This window comes from Gobius niger (assembly GCF_951799975.1).
Source record: "Gobius niger genome assembly, chromosome: 10".
NCBI classification, from domain to species: Eukaryota; Metazoa; Chordata; class Actinopteri; order Gobiiformes; family Gobiidae; genus Gobius; species Gobius niger.
This window is the reverse complement of record NC_136861.1, coordinates 14,639,138-14,654,985: the sequence shown is the minus strand read 5'-3', so window position 1 is coordinate 14,654,985 and position 15,848 is coordinate 14,639,138. Positions and strand designations below refer to the sequence as shown.

The 15,848-nt window shown below is 39.3% G+C and overlaps 1 protein-coding gene and 1 long non-coding RNA gene across 2 annotated transcripts in view; both read right to left on the bottom strand.

Moving 5' to 3' along the window:
- Positions 1 to 5,206: 5,206 nt before the first annotated feature.
- On the bottom strand, positions 5,207 to 7,622 carry LOC306969730. Its single transcript, XR_013793343.1, has 2 exons — positions 7,194 to 7,622; positions 5,207 to 5,655 (listed from the first exon to the last, which is right to left on the bottom strand). It is a non-coding gene; the product is annotated as an uncharacterized lncRNA (long non-coding RNA).
- Positions 7,623 to 12,020: 4,398 nt separating this feature from the next.
- lasp1 (LIM and SH3 protein 1) overlaps positions 12,021 to 15,848 on the bottom strand; it is a 49,535-nt gene continuing 45,707 nt past the window's right edge. Inside the window, exons 6-7 of the mRNA XM_079564801.1 lie at positions 14,479 to 14,570; positions 12,021 to 13,457 (exon numbers count right to left, since the gene is read on the bottom strand). Coding sequence (XP_079420927.1) covers positions 13,284 to 13,457; positions 14,479 to 14,570 — 266 coding nt within the window. The 3' untranslated portion in view covers positions 12,021 to 13,283. The remainder of the gene's footprint in view (positions 13,458 to 14,478; positions 14,571 to 15,848) is intronic.

Below are 15,848 nucleotides of genomic sequence, written 5' to 3'. Positions count from 1 at the left end.
TTAGGGATAGGTTTGCCTCAGTCCTCCTAGGAACGCCCCCACCTCCTGGAGACGCCTCCGAGCCTTTGTCACCAGCCGAGTAACCAACCACTGCTCCTCAGCAGAACCCCCTCCCCACTGATGCCACAGACAGCGTGTGGAGGGGGCGTGTCTGAAAGGGTCAGAGGTTCTTAAAGAGACAGAGGCCTATTTCAAGACATTCGCTACAGCCATTTTGAGAGAGCAATTTTATACAAGGCAGTTATTCTAATTTACTGCATTTACAGACCAACAGAAGGTTTCGTCATCATTGTAGTGTGATATAGACTGGTGCTATGTGATTGAAAAAAGCATAATACCCCCTCTTTAAGGTTCTAGGACTAAATAAAGATGCACAGCCCTGGTTAAAAGTGATATCTTTAAATTGAAAAAGTTGCCTGCAGTGTCTCGCTTTAAACCTGAACCAGGAGATAATCAGTGTGTTATGTAGGCCTATCTGTAATAATAATTGTCAGACAACCACCAGAGGGAACTTGAACCTCTAAAACGTGCATTTATTTAACTAAAACATAATAAGTCTACATCTATTCAACTCTCTTGATAGTATTACGAGTTCCTCATTTACTCTGCTCATGTTTATCACCGCTTTTGTATGTTGTTCAGTGCGTTCCCAAACTCATTATGTGTTGAATTGTACATCGTCTCCGTTTGAAACATCAACCAATAACTCGAACCCTTCACTGAAATATTACCCGATGGAAAGATATTTGGACAAAGTGGTTCTTTCTTATCTGTGCTTCCAATTATGATTTACTCTTGGTTGCGTTGGAAACATCTGGCCATAGCGTCCCACTATATATCTTTAATGTTGTCCAACGTATGAGGCGCTAATGAAGATGAGAAATGTGCGGCGTCCGACCACTAACAATAAAAAAAAAGAGGTGGACATTTCCTTTTAAAGCCATTTTTGTTAAAGGAAAAATGCACTATGCTCAATAGGAACAACAACAATACAACCATAGCCTCCCCATGTTCCTTTCTAAACTTATGGCCGTGCTCGTGCTGTAAAAACTTTTTGCGCTGCTGAACAAATTCGTCCAAAGCGTGATGTTGCGTGTGTGTGCGTGTCCGTAGACAGAGGAACAGCCGGTGCATTGTAATGGAGAGAGATTATACTATCAGCAAAGGAATTCAGATTATTTCCCAAAGTGGTCCTGTCAGCAGAGCACAGCAGAAACATTAGACGAGTGGAGGCAAGAGATGTGTGTCACCTGACTTTAAAGAGACAGGTTTTTACACAGGCTACAGTAAATGTTGATAGATACAGACGGCATCTTTGGAATCATCCATATATGGTCATGTTTGAAACAGCTAAGGGGGAAAACAATTTGGAGAAAAATCTAAACTTTGTCTAATTATTCAAAAACTACTTTAAAGAGGGGGTATTATGCTTTTTTCAATCACATAGCACCAGTCTATATCACACTACAATGATGACGAAACCTTCTGTTGGTCTGTAAATGCAGTAAATTAGAATAACTGCCTTGTATAAAATTGCTCTCTCAAAATGGCTGTAGTGAATGTCTTGAAATAGGCCTCTGTCTCTTTAAGAACCTCTGACCCTTTCCGACACGCCTCCTCCACACGCTGCCTGTGGCATCAGTGGGGAGGGGGTTCTGCTGAGGAGCAGTGGTTGGTTACTCGGCTGGTGACGAAAGCTCGGAGGCGTCTCCAGGAGGTGGGGGCGTTCCTAGGAGGACTCAGGCAAACCTATCCATACCTAACCTAAAATGGCTGCCATCAGAGTTTTTACAGATTACTCAAAAATATGTGAATGTGCCAAGGCAACACTTCAGGCATGTTTTTAATGAGGGAATGACATAATAACATGATGTAAAGCTTGAAAAAAAAGACAATTTTGCATAATGCCCCCCCTTTAACAAATGCTGAATTATGAATATACGTTTGTTAAGTGGTGATGTCACAGCTCTACTTCCTGGGTCTTAGAGGTGCGAGAAACTCAACAGAGAGTTACTGGACATACTTCAGGCCCAGTAGCCAAAAATGCTGCTATAAAAGTAATATTTACCAAAATCGGTACATCCGGGTTAGCGGAGATAAATGCTAATGGTGCAGCAGCTACGCTAACCCCGGAACTTTTGTATACTGTTTTAGCAGTAGGTGCGGCATTTTTGGCTAATGAGTCTGAGAAATAAGTAGGTTCAGTAACTCACTGTGGAGTTTCAGAAATATTGATTGCTGTATTAAAGAGTTTTGAATGTTTTTTTTCTCGCATATTAGCCGGTCTGCTAGGATCCGGAAGCAGAAGCCGTGACGTCACACTTAACAAACGTATAGTTTTCTAGTAAAAAAAGATAAAGACACGGAGAGGAGCAAAGTGGTTCAACAGTCCATAAATACATAAATAACGGAGAATGCTAACATGATGCTACATGCTAGCATCGTGCTAATGCTAACGCTAGCTAGCACTAGCTACGACTGCCTTTTTTTTTCCGCTTCTAATGAACAATCTGCTGTGAATAAACATCCATATGGACCCGATTTAGACTTGACACTATTTGTAATAATAAGTTTATTTTTCACCAGAAAATGGCTAAAATGAGTGAAAAATAGTGAGATATGTTCTTACCTGAGCTTAGACGAATTGATACCTACCTGTCTGGTCTATGTGCGTACCTGTGGAAGAGCTTGGTTGCGTCTAACTTCACCCCGTTTGGAGCCATAGGAATATGCTGGGAGAGGCCAAATGCTAACAACATCTTTGCTCGTTTTGCGTGACTGAGGGCTCACACAAACACCAGACAGGTACGTATCAACTCGTCTAAGCTCAGGTAAGAACATATCTCAGTATGGAAAAACTGTGGCCTGTTCCGTTAAGGTAGTTCTGGCACAGCTTCTACTTGAGTTTTGGGGTCATTGTCCTCCTTTAGGGTGAATCTCTGAACAAGTTTAGTTTAGTTTAGTTTATTGGTTTATTAACTGGACGCATGCCAGGGTGCTGCATGTCCCAGCAGTGCAGGGTCACTACCCCTGGATCCAGTAAACCCGCTCTGAACCGTCACACTTCCTCCTCCATGCTTGAATCACACTGAGCACATCTATGGGAACTTTCACAACAGACTTTGGATTCACTTTCTGCAATATATATGTTGATATCCATTGTCGAAAAAGCACCATGAGTGCCTCCTGTTATATCTGCCAAAATACATGGATTGGTTTCCCCTAATATGTATAGCATATGTGAACAAAGAACAGAGAGAACATGGGATCTTACCAAGTGACGACTAGTTCAACCTTCATCAAAGAAAAATACAAAGAAGCCTCTACTATGATACAGTGTGATACTTCTACTACAACAACTTTGCTTGCAAAATGCCGCGAAAATTAGATCTTAACTATGAAAATGATTTGCTGGAACGAATAAGATGCAATGGCCTTTACCAGAGCATAAAAATCACTGCGAAAGAAGCTTCCAGAAGTCATGTAATTTACAAAGCTGACTCACCTGTTTTCCTTCAATCAGGATGATCTTTTCCACTGATGAACCGCCATAATTGACTTCGCGTAATGAAGGTAAACACCGCCATCTGTAGGTGGAAAGAAGAACTGCAGCCCGTCTCTTGTTCAAATACAAATCTCATTTCATAACAGTGAAGAGCGACTTGCTGCATGTATCTTGTTGGATTTAACCCTAGAACGCTATTGCCGGGTGTTTTGTCCCCCGAGCAAATACATTTAAGTGATTTTCATGATGCTGCTTTTATCTGAGTGTCCTGGGTCTCTGGGCTTCAGCTTCGTCTGGGTGTTTTCCTAATCCAAAACACACTTTTTCCTACAGGCACATGTTCGGTTGATTTTCACCCAGCAATAGTGATAGAAGGTAGGGTAGGGTTAATGTATTTAATCAGGCTCTTGCCCCTTTTCAAGGTTGACATTCAGGGCTGCCACATTTATTTTGCGATTTCAACTACAGCTTTGCTCCTGTCGCAGAGTTCAGTGTCTCTGGCCTCACAGAAAGTGAGGAACACATAGTTATTTTAGTCAGCTGGTCATTGAATGGGTACATTCAAAATATGACTTATTGTGTTTCTCCGGCTGTTTGTGCCCAGGACACTGAGCCTTCACCAGAGAAGTCTCACATATCCCAGGAATGGGTGGACCAAAAACCAAGTTCATCTTCATTATTTTGTTTTTCAGGAATTTTTTGTTCCCAAATTCCTAATATTTCCATTCCAAATTTTTTTTATATGGTCTCATGATGCTTTTCTTACATTTTATTAGACTTGACACAGTTTAATATAAAAGAACACGACTCAAATGTGTCATGTATCGTCATGTCTTAGATTTTGATGACAAGTACTTTTTATTTTGTGTATTATCTCGGGTAAAAATCACCTAATGTTAGTGATGGTGTTTTGAATTTGAGCGACAGTTTTCTACGGTTAAGCAGTCAGAAAGTCCTTCATTATAACATCTGGACAACGCGTTCGACACACATGCATGTCTTTGTCAAGGCAAAAGTGTGTTACAGACAAATCTCATTTATTCCTGGTTTTATACACACCTGCTTCTTCTATATCATCACTTAAACAGCCAACTGATAAAGCTGCTATATATAGAAATACTAAGGAGAAAGTGCTTCAGGGCCCAACTCGGAGTGGACCTCAGCTGGGACGCCTGTGAGAGGGTGATGTGCAAAGACCCATGATGAAAATCAGGAAGTTGAAATGTCCAAAAGCAAGTATAATATATATATACAGTCTATGGTATAAAGCTAAAACAATACATAATAGTGTTATAGTTTCACAGCAATGAAGGTGCATTGGTGCAGCTTCAGTGACGGTTACTGAAAATGTACTTCTTTGCTCGTCACATCCCAAGGACAGGGGAATAATAAGAAATATATATCTTTATTTTAATTTTACCAAAATCTTAAATGTGTTAACTACGTTCTGGTGACAAACATTTAGAATAACTTTAGTAAATACATGCTAAAATCTGATTAATTAGAAGAATAAAAACTGGACGCACTCGTATGTACATAAATCTTTATTAAGTCATAATATATAATTTAAATACTGCAACAAACCAGTGCATAATTTGGTAAACATGTCTCTTATATTTCATAAATCATATGAGGTCTGGTGGTGATGTAAGAAAGTGGATAAAGCCTTTTGTTTTTGCAGAGTCCGAGTTGTTAACCCACTGATTATAGCCTTTATAAACTGAACACGGTGGCTCATGGGTTATTGACACATTCCCCCTTTCACCCAACGGGGAACTGATTGCCATCAGAAGACAAGAAAGTATTGGCAACATCGAGGATGGATAAAGGCATTTTGATGTAGAAACAGAAAGGTATTGGCCACAAATTCTGTACAAGACACGTCTGTTGTGCTACTAAAAGGCAATTTGTGCTCCACCTTTTAAAACAAATCAACAAACACAGTGAGAGATGGATAAATAAATAAGAGCATTGCAGGATGAAATACAGGCAGATTTCATGAGCTGCCAATTCAGTGACAGATGTGATGACAGAGAGTGCAAATCAAGGAGGCAGAGAGTTTGGCGTCAGCTCATAGTCCCTTGTCCTCACAGCCTCCTGAAGATCTCCAAGAGGACAGCGTCGTCATGGCCCGGCTCCACTCTTCTCCCCTGGAAAGAAGCGAAATATCACAATCTAAGCATTTCTGACCAATCGGGGTGGACTGACAGAAGCGAGGCGGCCAATCTGTGCTCCTATGACCATCACCAATAGAATAGAATAGATGGCTCTCAAAGTCTATAAAACACTCAGACAATAAGTGAATGACTTGGCGAGGGTGCCAGCCATACAGCCACTGTGCCACCATGTAGTACGTCTACATCCGGTCTCAACTCAGACTATACTAGCCCACAATTTTTTGAAATGTAGTGGAAATCGCAATACTTACTTTGGTCAACCTCAATAATGCTTATGAGAGTTTATAATCGTCAGGTTTGCAGCCATTTCTTTTGCAGAAACAGCACTAGTTGTGTAGTTTGGATGAGACAATGGAAGATTTTAGTAAGTTAAATGATACTGGGAGAAAGTATTTGTTTTTGTTTGAGCTGAGGTTTGTAAAGGTGAGTTCATGAATCAGCCACATGTATTAACCTTATAATGGAAAAATCTAATAGAATATCGAAATGGATCAATACAAAGAAAAAAATATATGTATATTTGTTTTTTGGCATATCGTCCAGCCCTAGCCCACACAATATACTACATTTAGGCTATTAATAGACTTGTGGATTTCCTTTCCCCTAGTTTAGGCGACTGTAGCCAAGGCCGGATTTATGCTGGGGCTTACAGGGGCTAAACCTAGGGGACCAGCAGGTTGAAGGGCCCCTGGGCATAAGGAGAAAAGCTGACTCCCTACCAAGGCTAAATCAGATGACTTTGTACCCGAGGCTAAACCAGAAATAAACCAGGACTAAACTAGATCTAAAAAAAAGGTCTGAGCCATTTTCATTGAGTTGACACTGGGAAAAAATAAGTAACTATTGGTCTGTTAAAATGTATGAGAATGCACCAAACCGCACCGTTAAAATAAAAAAAATCTCTGTGGGAGGATCCCCATCATACCCCCCTTTTAAACATGTCCCCCCACCAGTCTGGCAGTAGCAACACTTCTTCCTGTCATTATGTTAACTCTTTTTTCCCACAAATTTGTCTTTAAGAAGTTACTTCTGCATGTTCAAATTAAAAGAAGTTGTAAAGAGAAATCCGACAGACAGACAGTATGAGGGGGGCCCTGAAAAAACTTTAGCCCCGGGTCCCATTATACTTAAATCCGGCCCTGACAGCAGCGTTATCACATATCTGCTACCAAACCTTTATAAGACAATTACATAAATTGATGTAAATAAAAAATTATGTAGGCTATAATTGAATGGAGTTTGATCAGGGACATGCACAACAGACATTATAGGTTATGCAGATTCTATATCTATAAATCTAAATAGAAAAGGAACCTGAAATGAATGGACAAATCAAATGAAAACATAAGGATATCATTGTAGAGATGGCCACTCAATTTTGTTTTGACATCACATGCATAAGCTCTATTTGTAGGCTCGATATTAAAAACAGTTTAAGATGAGATACAGGCCTAAGATATTTATTCATTCAACCTATACCTACCCAGTTATACTGAAACGAGAGCACTCACCGCTGTCCATGATGGCAGCCAGGGATGCGGGACACGGAAGCGCACATCCCCGCGGCGCACGGGCGCTTCTGAGGCCGGGGGATCTTCCTTTCCTATCATCGTGTCTTCATCATCGTCCTCCTCCTCATCATCATCACAGCACGTAGATGATGTAGGAGAGGAAAACCAGGCCCATGATGGCGAAGAACATCAACACCAAAATGTCCACCATGATGGAAATACTGTATGTGCGGAGGAGGAGGCGAGCACGAGCGGCACTAACGGGAGCGTCAGCGGCGGAGAGACGAAAGCCCCGCCCCTCCACGGCGTCCAGCGAGAATAAACAATAGACCTGCTGCCTGAGGTCAAGCAAATAAAGGCTATTGTTGAGATTAAGGCAGCATATGTGCTTCTGGAGCAGGGCTGTGACTCTGCTGTAGCTTTTGTTTTGTTTTTATTCTGGGCTTCTCACAGCGCAGCAGTCACGCGGTCAGACTGAAACTGCACTCAGCACAAAAGCACTTGGGGATTGTACCAGCCTAAATCTTTGATGCGTTTTGGAGTAAATGGCCTACATATTTAAACATTTGAAATCAAATATCCCTCATTAATGTGTAATTGTACAAAATAATAGATTCCATTAGTGATCACCAGGCTTATTTAATAATATAGAGAAGTCCTGCTGGGTAGAGATGCAACAACCAACTCTATATGGATACAATAAACCATTGTTTCCATAGCAATGTTGTGTAATAATATAGATACTATATTTCTCCCCAACTGAACCAAGCACATTTTCTCCAGTTTGGCATTACCCAAATCTAAAAACATCTTGGAAAAAGGTGTCAATATAGCAACGAAAACGACGATGAAAATGTGACCAAAAAAGGGCGACAAAAAAGCAACAGAAATCCATAAAAGAAAACTACAAAAACACACACACAAAAAACCTACGGAAACACAGCAAAAAACGACTAAAACGGGGAAAAAACCCGACAAAAAAACTACAAAAAAACACTACAAAAAATGACAAAAACACGACAAAACACGATAAAACACAGGAAAAAAAAAATACAAAAACACCCCAAAAAATACAAAAATACGACTAAAAACTATGAAAACACAACAAAAACATGAAATGCATAAAAGACTACAAAAATAGGGCAAAAAAACCCAGACAAAAACACATATAAAAAAACACAAAAAACTACAAAAACACACAAAAAAAAACGAAAAACGCTTCAAATACACGACAAAAAAAAGTTACAATTCGTTTTGTAGGTCTTTGCTTTCAAATGAGACATTACAATGCAGCTCTCCAGTTGAGAAGCTTTTAGATTTGGGTAAAGCAGAGCTTGAGAAATGCACTCGCATAAGGCTGTTTTGCATAAAAAGAGATCATTTGTAAAAGTTCTAAAACACAAACACAGCTGGACATTTATTCACCTTCCTCCATTTTTCTTCTTAACGGGGATTAAATGTATAAAGGAGTTCTCAATCATCCAGTCGGGAAATGTCCAGGTGAAAAAACCTCAGTGTTTCCAGTGAAAATCAGACGACGGCGTGAGAAAAATGACATTTTATTGAATCTGCAGAATCATAAGTACAATTTGATGTGCTGTAACGGGGCAACAGGAGATGAGATCAGGTCCGGTGCATATTATGTACTGTTCGGTTTGTTTATGTCATCATCATTGTTAATATTATGCATATTATGGTCATCTATTTCATTTAAAAAAACAAAAACAAAAATATATATCAAAAAGAAAGTAAGAATGGAATGCACAAAACTGGATTATTACATTTTCTCAGCAAAGTCTACAATTTTTAAACCAGTTTCAAATGACGGGTGCCAGGAATGATTTCTTTTTTTTTTAGTTTTAATTTACGGGGAGGACAGGAACTCTAAGGTGAAGTTCGGAGGGATGGGGGTGATACAGACATGACAGGGTTGGACAATGGGTGGACAGAGGTTAGTACAACGCCAAATGTACATGTACCTGGCGTTGTACTTCAGCAGACGATGGTATTTGGTGAAAACTTGTTACCTCCTGGCTATTTTTTTAAATATTATTTTCAGGTCAAACTTACAACTTGCCCTGCCTCTGATCGCAAACTCCATCCTAAACCACATTTATTACACAAGTTTGGCTGCCTCTTGCCAGTTTCAAATAGTCCAAGACACTATCTACATTTGTAAATTTAGAGGAAATGAGTGAATCGCCGTACTATCCAAAAAAAAAAAAAAAAAAACAGTGTTATGAGACGAGCACACTGTACGTTCATTTAACTCGGCAATGGCTTTTAGCAAAACACTTCAAAGTCTATTTTCATTACATTATAAAGTTGCAATTTCGTTTTGTTGCCTTTTTTTCTTTTTTCTTTTTCATGAACACCAACTTGCACCACGCTTTATTTTTTTTTGCATCATTTAAAAAAAAACACAAAATTTCAAATCGCCTTCGGTCTCACATTCACAAAAATATCATGAGCCCACAATTTCTTTCGCAAATGCAGGCAGCCACTTTCCCCAGAGCACGATGACCTGTAAAATAATTTCCCTAACTCATCATTATGATACATATAATTGTACAATGTCGTCTCTAGCTACATAATGAGAGCCAAGAGTCTTTTTTTTCTTTTTTCTTTTCCCCATATCAAAGCTGGAGTTTGACGCCCAGAATCAGAGACACATTGAAGAGTATTATGGTTAGGGGCTAGTGAGATATTTACACCACTACGCATAGATTTAAAAGTGACATTTTTTTTTTCTCTTACTCACAGAATTTGCGGTATCAAAAACTAGGATAACAATACAGCACTTCTGTGAAATCGCCAGCAAAATAATTGACAATTAAAGCCACACTGCGCAACATTTCACCCAGTCGATAAAATATAAGCATTTATTTCATTGTGGCCGTTTTTATCAGTGTAATACAGTCAAAAAAACATGCCTCTCCTCAGACTTTGTATCCATGTCCGGCTGCCAGCAAATGTACACAAACAGACGTCCACAAACAGCAATAGTCGAGGGGGAAAACTAAGAGGAAACATAACTCTTTCACCTATTACTCCACCACTGCTTTAATAAACTCTGTTTTATGGATGTATTTTCTACCAGATAAAAGATATAGACACATGGAGTGGAGCAAAGTGGTTCAACAGCCCATAAATACATAAATAACAGAGAATGCTAACCAGAATGCTAACGTTAGCTGCATGCTCCAAGCTAGCGGCTAACTTTTGAGTGCCGCTTTCTGACTATTAGACTGTGTAAACACAATCGTAATGGCTCAATTTTGACTTGACTTTACTTGTGTGTGCTGGAATCACCCATATAAGGTCATGTTTCAAAACAGTTAAGGGGGAAAACAATTTGGAGCAAAATCTTAACTTTCTCTAATGATTAAAAAACGACCTTGACAAATGCTGAAATATGAATATAGTTTTCTACTAAATAAAGATACAAAGACGTGGAGAGGAGCAAAGTGGTTCAACAGCCCACAAATACATAAAACATGTTAACATGCTAATGCCAACGCTAGCTAGTTCTTGCTATGACTGCCGTTTTTTGCTTCTACTGAACAATCTGCTGTGAATAAATATACATATGGACCCGATTTAGACTTGACTGCATTTGTATGTGATAAATAAGTTTAGATTTTGCCACATAATATCTAAAAAGAGCACAAAAAAGGTTTCTATAACTAACTTGCTTCCCCCTAGCATTGCCGTCTCTATCATCTTGTTACCATGGAGATGCTGCCACTTTGCTATAACTACAGGTAGCAGCAAAACATTAGGTCAATTTCTGAATGCATTACTTTGATAACCAACGACAGGAGCATGTTTAGCTACTCGGGTTTACGTTTTTAAGTCTTGGTTAGCAACATTATAATCCGGCATGTTCCGCAATGTGGCTTTAACTTTGTATTCATGAACTACTTCATACTCCACCGACCACCACCAATTAAAACAATGCTCTTGTTAATACGGCATACATTTCAGATTGTAATCTTTGTCTCTGCCGCTAGCTTTGATTCACACATAAGTAAAGCTAGCTACTCTTTTGTTAATGATGTAATACTGCGTCTAAGAAGATATTTTTTTTCCTCACATTTGCTGGCAGTTGATACAGACTTTCATTTTGCAACCAAACAAAGATGGTGAAAAAAACATATCTATGACATAACAAAAATCACATGTTAAAACTTTTAGAACCCACATCTCAAAAAAAAAAAAATCAAGATTGAAATGTTAATTTGTAATTGTATCAAGTTGTGCTTGGCCTTGTCATTAATGCACTAGATAAAGTGGCTATTTTAATAGGTACACCTTTTATTGTACTGACATTTCAGAATGTAAATATCTACTCAATCAGTAAAGAGTCAATGGCAAACGTGCTGCAGTTTAAACAGAGCATTGCAATTGAGATACTTCGTGAACAGACTGGCGTTTGCAAGTAAACATTTCAGCATTAAAGTGATAGTCTACATGTTTTTACAAATTTTAAACAAATGTGCAAAATCAAGCACCTGGTCTAGCATTTTGATGTAAAGTAAGTGATAATATCAATAAGTCCTTCCTTCCTGGATCTCAGCAGCTAATCAGAGTCTAGTATCCTCCCGCGTTGACCAACGAGACAAGCTTTTCCTGTGACCCAGCCTGTCAGGTCCAATCAGGAAGGAAGGGGAGGGGCTTGATCGTTTATTTTTGAAAATTCTACTCCTGCTCTCCACATTTTGCAAACTAAGAATGGTTTTCTGGTTAAAGGAGGAATTTGATTGTTCACTTTCAAACGTCACTCTCTCTCTCCTCACTTTGCAAACTTACACTATCACTTTAAGACAACATGTGCACCTATTAAAACTGCCAGAGAATGTTCCTAAGAGGCATAAGGTGGAATAGGGGATTGTGTCCATCACTAATCAACAATTTCTGTCACTTTTTCTTTTTTTCCTTTTCTCTGACTGAAGGCATCCATGCGGCAAAGTCGGGAATAAAAGATCGTAGCTACATCCGCCCTGACTTAAGGTGGACTATTCAGGCGAGGCTGTTTTTTTTTTTTTTTAAGGTGGACTGACAACGTCCCCTTGTAAATGTGTCCCTGATGCCTCCAGTGGTAAGTTCGTTTGCGCAAGCCAGGAGGTGCTCTTCAGTTTGGCTACAATTCCAGTTTCACAACCCACAATGCAGTGCTGAACTAAAGGTTTTTCCGACTGATTCCAGATATAAATATATTTTTTTGTTGCATTACATCGTTATCATCATTGTTATGATTGAGCAAAGTATTTTAAAGGAATGTACACAAGTCAAGCTAAAGTTAGGCTGAGATACGACACTGTTGTTTCCAGTCTGGCCAAGTTTGAGCTGCAAAATGTCATCGCGGAAAATTACTGAAGGGGGAAAATCGTCGTTGTAATTATTGTGCAAAGGTTTTAAGCTTGTATAGAGGCATAAATACTAATCTGTAAAATCAAGTTTGAGGGGACACAAGTAGTAGGTATGGTATGCTGTTAAGAAATGAGGTACATTGTGGGAATTAATATGTAAATTTAGATACCCATTAGGTGGCATTTGTGTATCCAAGTTCATAATCTTATGCCCAAACTTCATTCCAGCTTAAAACCTTTGCACAGACTAGATTTAGAAGCTCCACTGGTTAAAAAAACAGTATATTAACTTATTATGCACCATACGTTTTTTTCCCCCAGTGCTGCAAGGTATAGCGGGATGAGCGTTGATGAACCCGGATACGATGCAATGATCTGAAGGTTAATTTCACTTTTTTTTTCTTTTTTTTTTTAGAGATAAGATGATACAAAAAGAGACTCCAGCACTGACAGACAGTAGAGGCAGGCAGACAAAAACAAAGACAGACACACATTCACTTTTAAGGTGTGCGTATGGGGCTGAGCGGGGCAGGTAGGATGCCAAAGGACAAGTCATGGGGGGCATTAAAGAAACAAGTATAAAATCAATAGAAAGCGGCGTTAAGGTTAAGATGAGATGGCACTGGGCGTTTTTTTTTCTTTAACTTCCCCTCCACCTCTATACTCTCTCTTTCTTTCTTTCTCTCTCACACTCCCTTTCCTTTATCTCGCGTTTCGCTCAGATGGGCTCCACGTAGTTGGCAGGGAGCATGCCCGACATGCCAGTGCGCTCCACGCGGCCGAACATCCAGCCCTCGTCGATCTGCTGCACGTCCAGGATCACGTCTCCGTCCACGAAAGAAACCTCGTCGTCGTCAGCGGCGGCATAGTCGTATATCGCCCGGAATCGTTTCTGGGGGGGGAAAAAAAGCGGTCATTGAGTGTCTGTGAGTGAGAGTTGTTCTTTTTATGTTTTATTCTGTCACGTGCGGAAAGTCCAAATCAGTTCATACTTGACATCACAACTTTCTAAAGAGCCCATAGATACAGACGGCATCTCTGGATTCACCCATATATGGTCATGTTTGAAAACTGTTAGGGGGGAAAACAATTGAGAAAAATGTAAACTTTTTCAAATTATTCAAAAACTACTTTAAAAATGCTGAATTATGAAGAAAGTTTTCTTCTAAATAAAGATACAAAGACATGGAGAGGAGCAAAGTGGTTCAATATCCCATAAATTCAAAAATAACGGAGAATGCATGTTAGCATCGCGGTAATGCTAGTGTTAGCTACGACTGCCGTTTTTTTTCTTCTACTGAACTATCTGCTGTGATTAAACATCCATATGGACCTGATCTAGACTTGACTTTATTTGTATGTGATAAATAAGTTTATATTTTGCCAGAAAATGGCTAAAAAAAAAAAAAGAGTGAAAATTTGTGTTTCCCAAGGTTCTGTTTCCCCCCTCGGCGAGGCCACGTTATTATTTAGAGCAATAAGATGTCACTGCAATTACCATGAGTTTGTTCAACTTTGCTAAAGATTTTGAAAAATTACCAGATAAACATTAGGTGCCTGCTTTACAAAGTGTGTCAGGAATAGCAGGTGCCGTTGAAATGTTGAAAAGGCACAACACAAAAAACCCAATGAGCACCAAGACGACTCACTGCAACAGCGAGGAGTGGAATGAGTCATATAGTCTGTAAGTCTAAATGTTTAACAGAATACATAATTGACCTTCTAGGCCTGCATTTAAATAACATGAAATAATTAGATTTTTTCTAAAGACCGTCCCTATGCTGACCTCGGCAGCAAATCAGCCAAGCAGGATTACACATAGCGACCACATACAGTATTTTCAACTTTCAACTTTTGGTATTACTTTTACATAACCCATAAAGAAAACCCCAAATGTTTGATTGGGAACTCACCACAGAGCTGGGAGTGGGAGGAGCAGGGGCAGCCTCAGCAGCACGCGCCTTTTCATGGTAGTTCTGGGGAGGGGCAGGGCTGGGCTGATGGTCTGATCATAAAGACAGAAACGTTACATTGATTGGAATCTTCGCAGAGTTTCAGTACATGTTTTACACTGCGAGCATATTCTGCTTTCGTGTCTGTGAGCAAAACACTGGACACTCTTGACTTAGAATATGCTACAGAGTAATTAGTGAAAGTTGCAATACATCAATTTCCCGATATATCGCGATGTTTTGTGGAACGATACGATAGCGATACTTTTTATTCCGACATTGATACTTTTAATGAAATCATGCATATTAATGAGCGACTTAATGCATATTAATAAGGCAGCAGTGCTTTCACAGTTAATAGAGGCCAACAATGACCAAGAATTCAGTCAGGACAGCAGGGGGCAGCACTACAGTTTTAAGCACTTGGACCAAACACTGTCCCACAAAAAAATAACTTTTAATGATAGTTTGAATATATTAATATATAAGACTAATTTGGGGCAAATAGGACTGTGGTTGCTTGTATTTTTAAATGTAAATGAGGTCCCTGACAGATCTATAGACCCATTTTCAGTCAGGGATCATTTATAGAGACAGAAAACAATGGTACAAAAATCATGAAAAGAAATGTAAATGATGAATAATATGTGGTATGTTAAAACTAAGGTTAAAAGTATCATGTTTTTTTGTTTTTTTATCGCAAGTTATTCTTGTGCAATATATCGATTATCGGCGTATCGCGAGGTAATCGTTATCGTAAGCCATGTATCGAATATATTTCGAATCGTGAGTACCCAGAGGTTCCCACCCCTAGATGAGACAATAAAATAGTAATCCACACTCGCATATTAAACATGGGGTTATACAATTCACACTGTGCACTGAATCACTCAAACAATACAGTGAGAAGTGTTTCCAACAGGATTTTTTTTTATTTTTTTTTTAGACCATCTTTCTCGAGAGGCGAGTTTTCAAAAACAAGCTAAAACCTGCATGCATTAATTCCTAATATCGTGTTACACAACGCCTGAGACAATGCTGCTCTGTGTCTGGGAGAAGACAGTGCAGCCCGCTCTAAATCCTCACCTACCTGAGAGACTCTGATACTGCATAATAGCAAATGTATTCATAGTTAAAGTGCTACTTGGACTTAATAGGTTGGGCTCTTCTAAAAAGTGGCTCTTTGGTGCAATTATGACGGACGGTGTGGAGCGATTTTATTATTATTTCATACTAGCTTGCCTCCTGGTCATGTAAAAATAAAGGTTTTTGACTATGTTTTGGAGAGCTTCGTGTGTGCTGCCTTTTCCCCCCCACATTCACAGAACAAA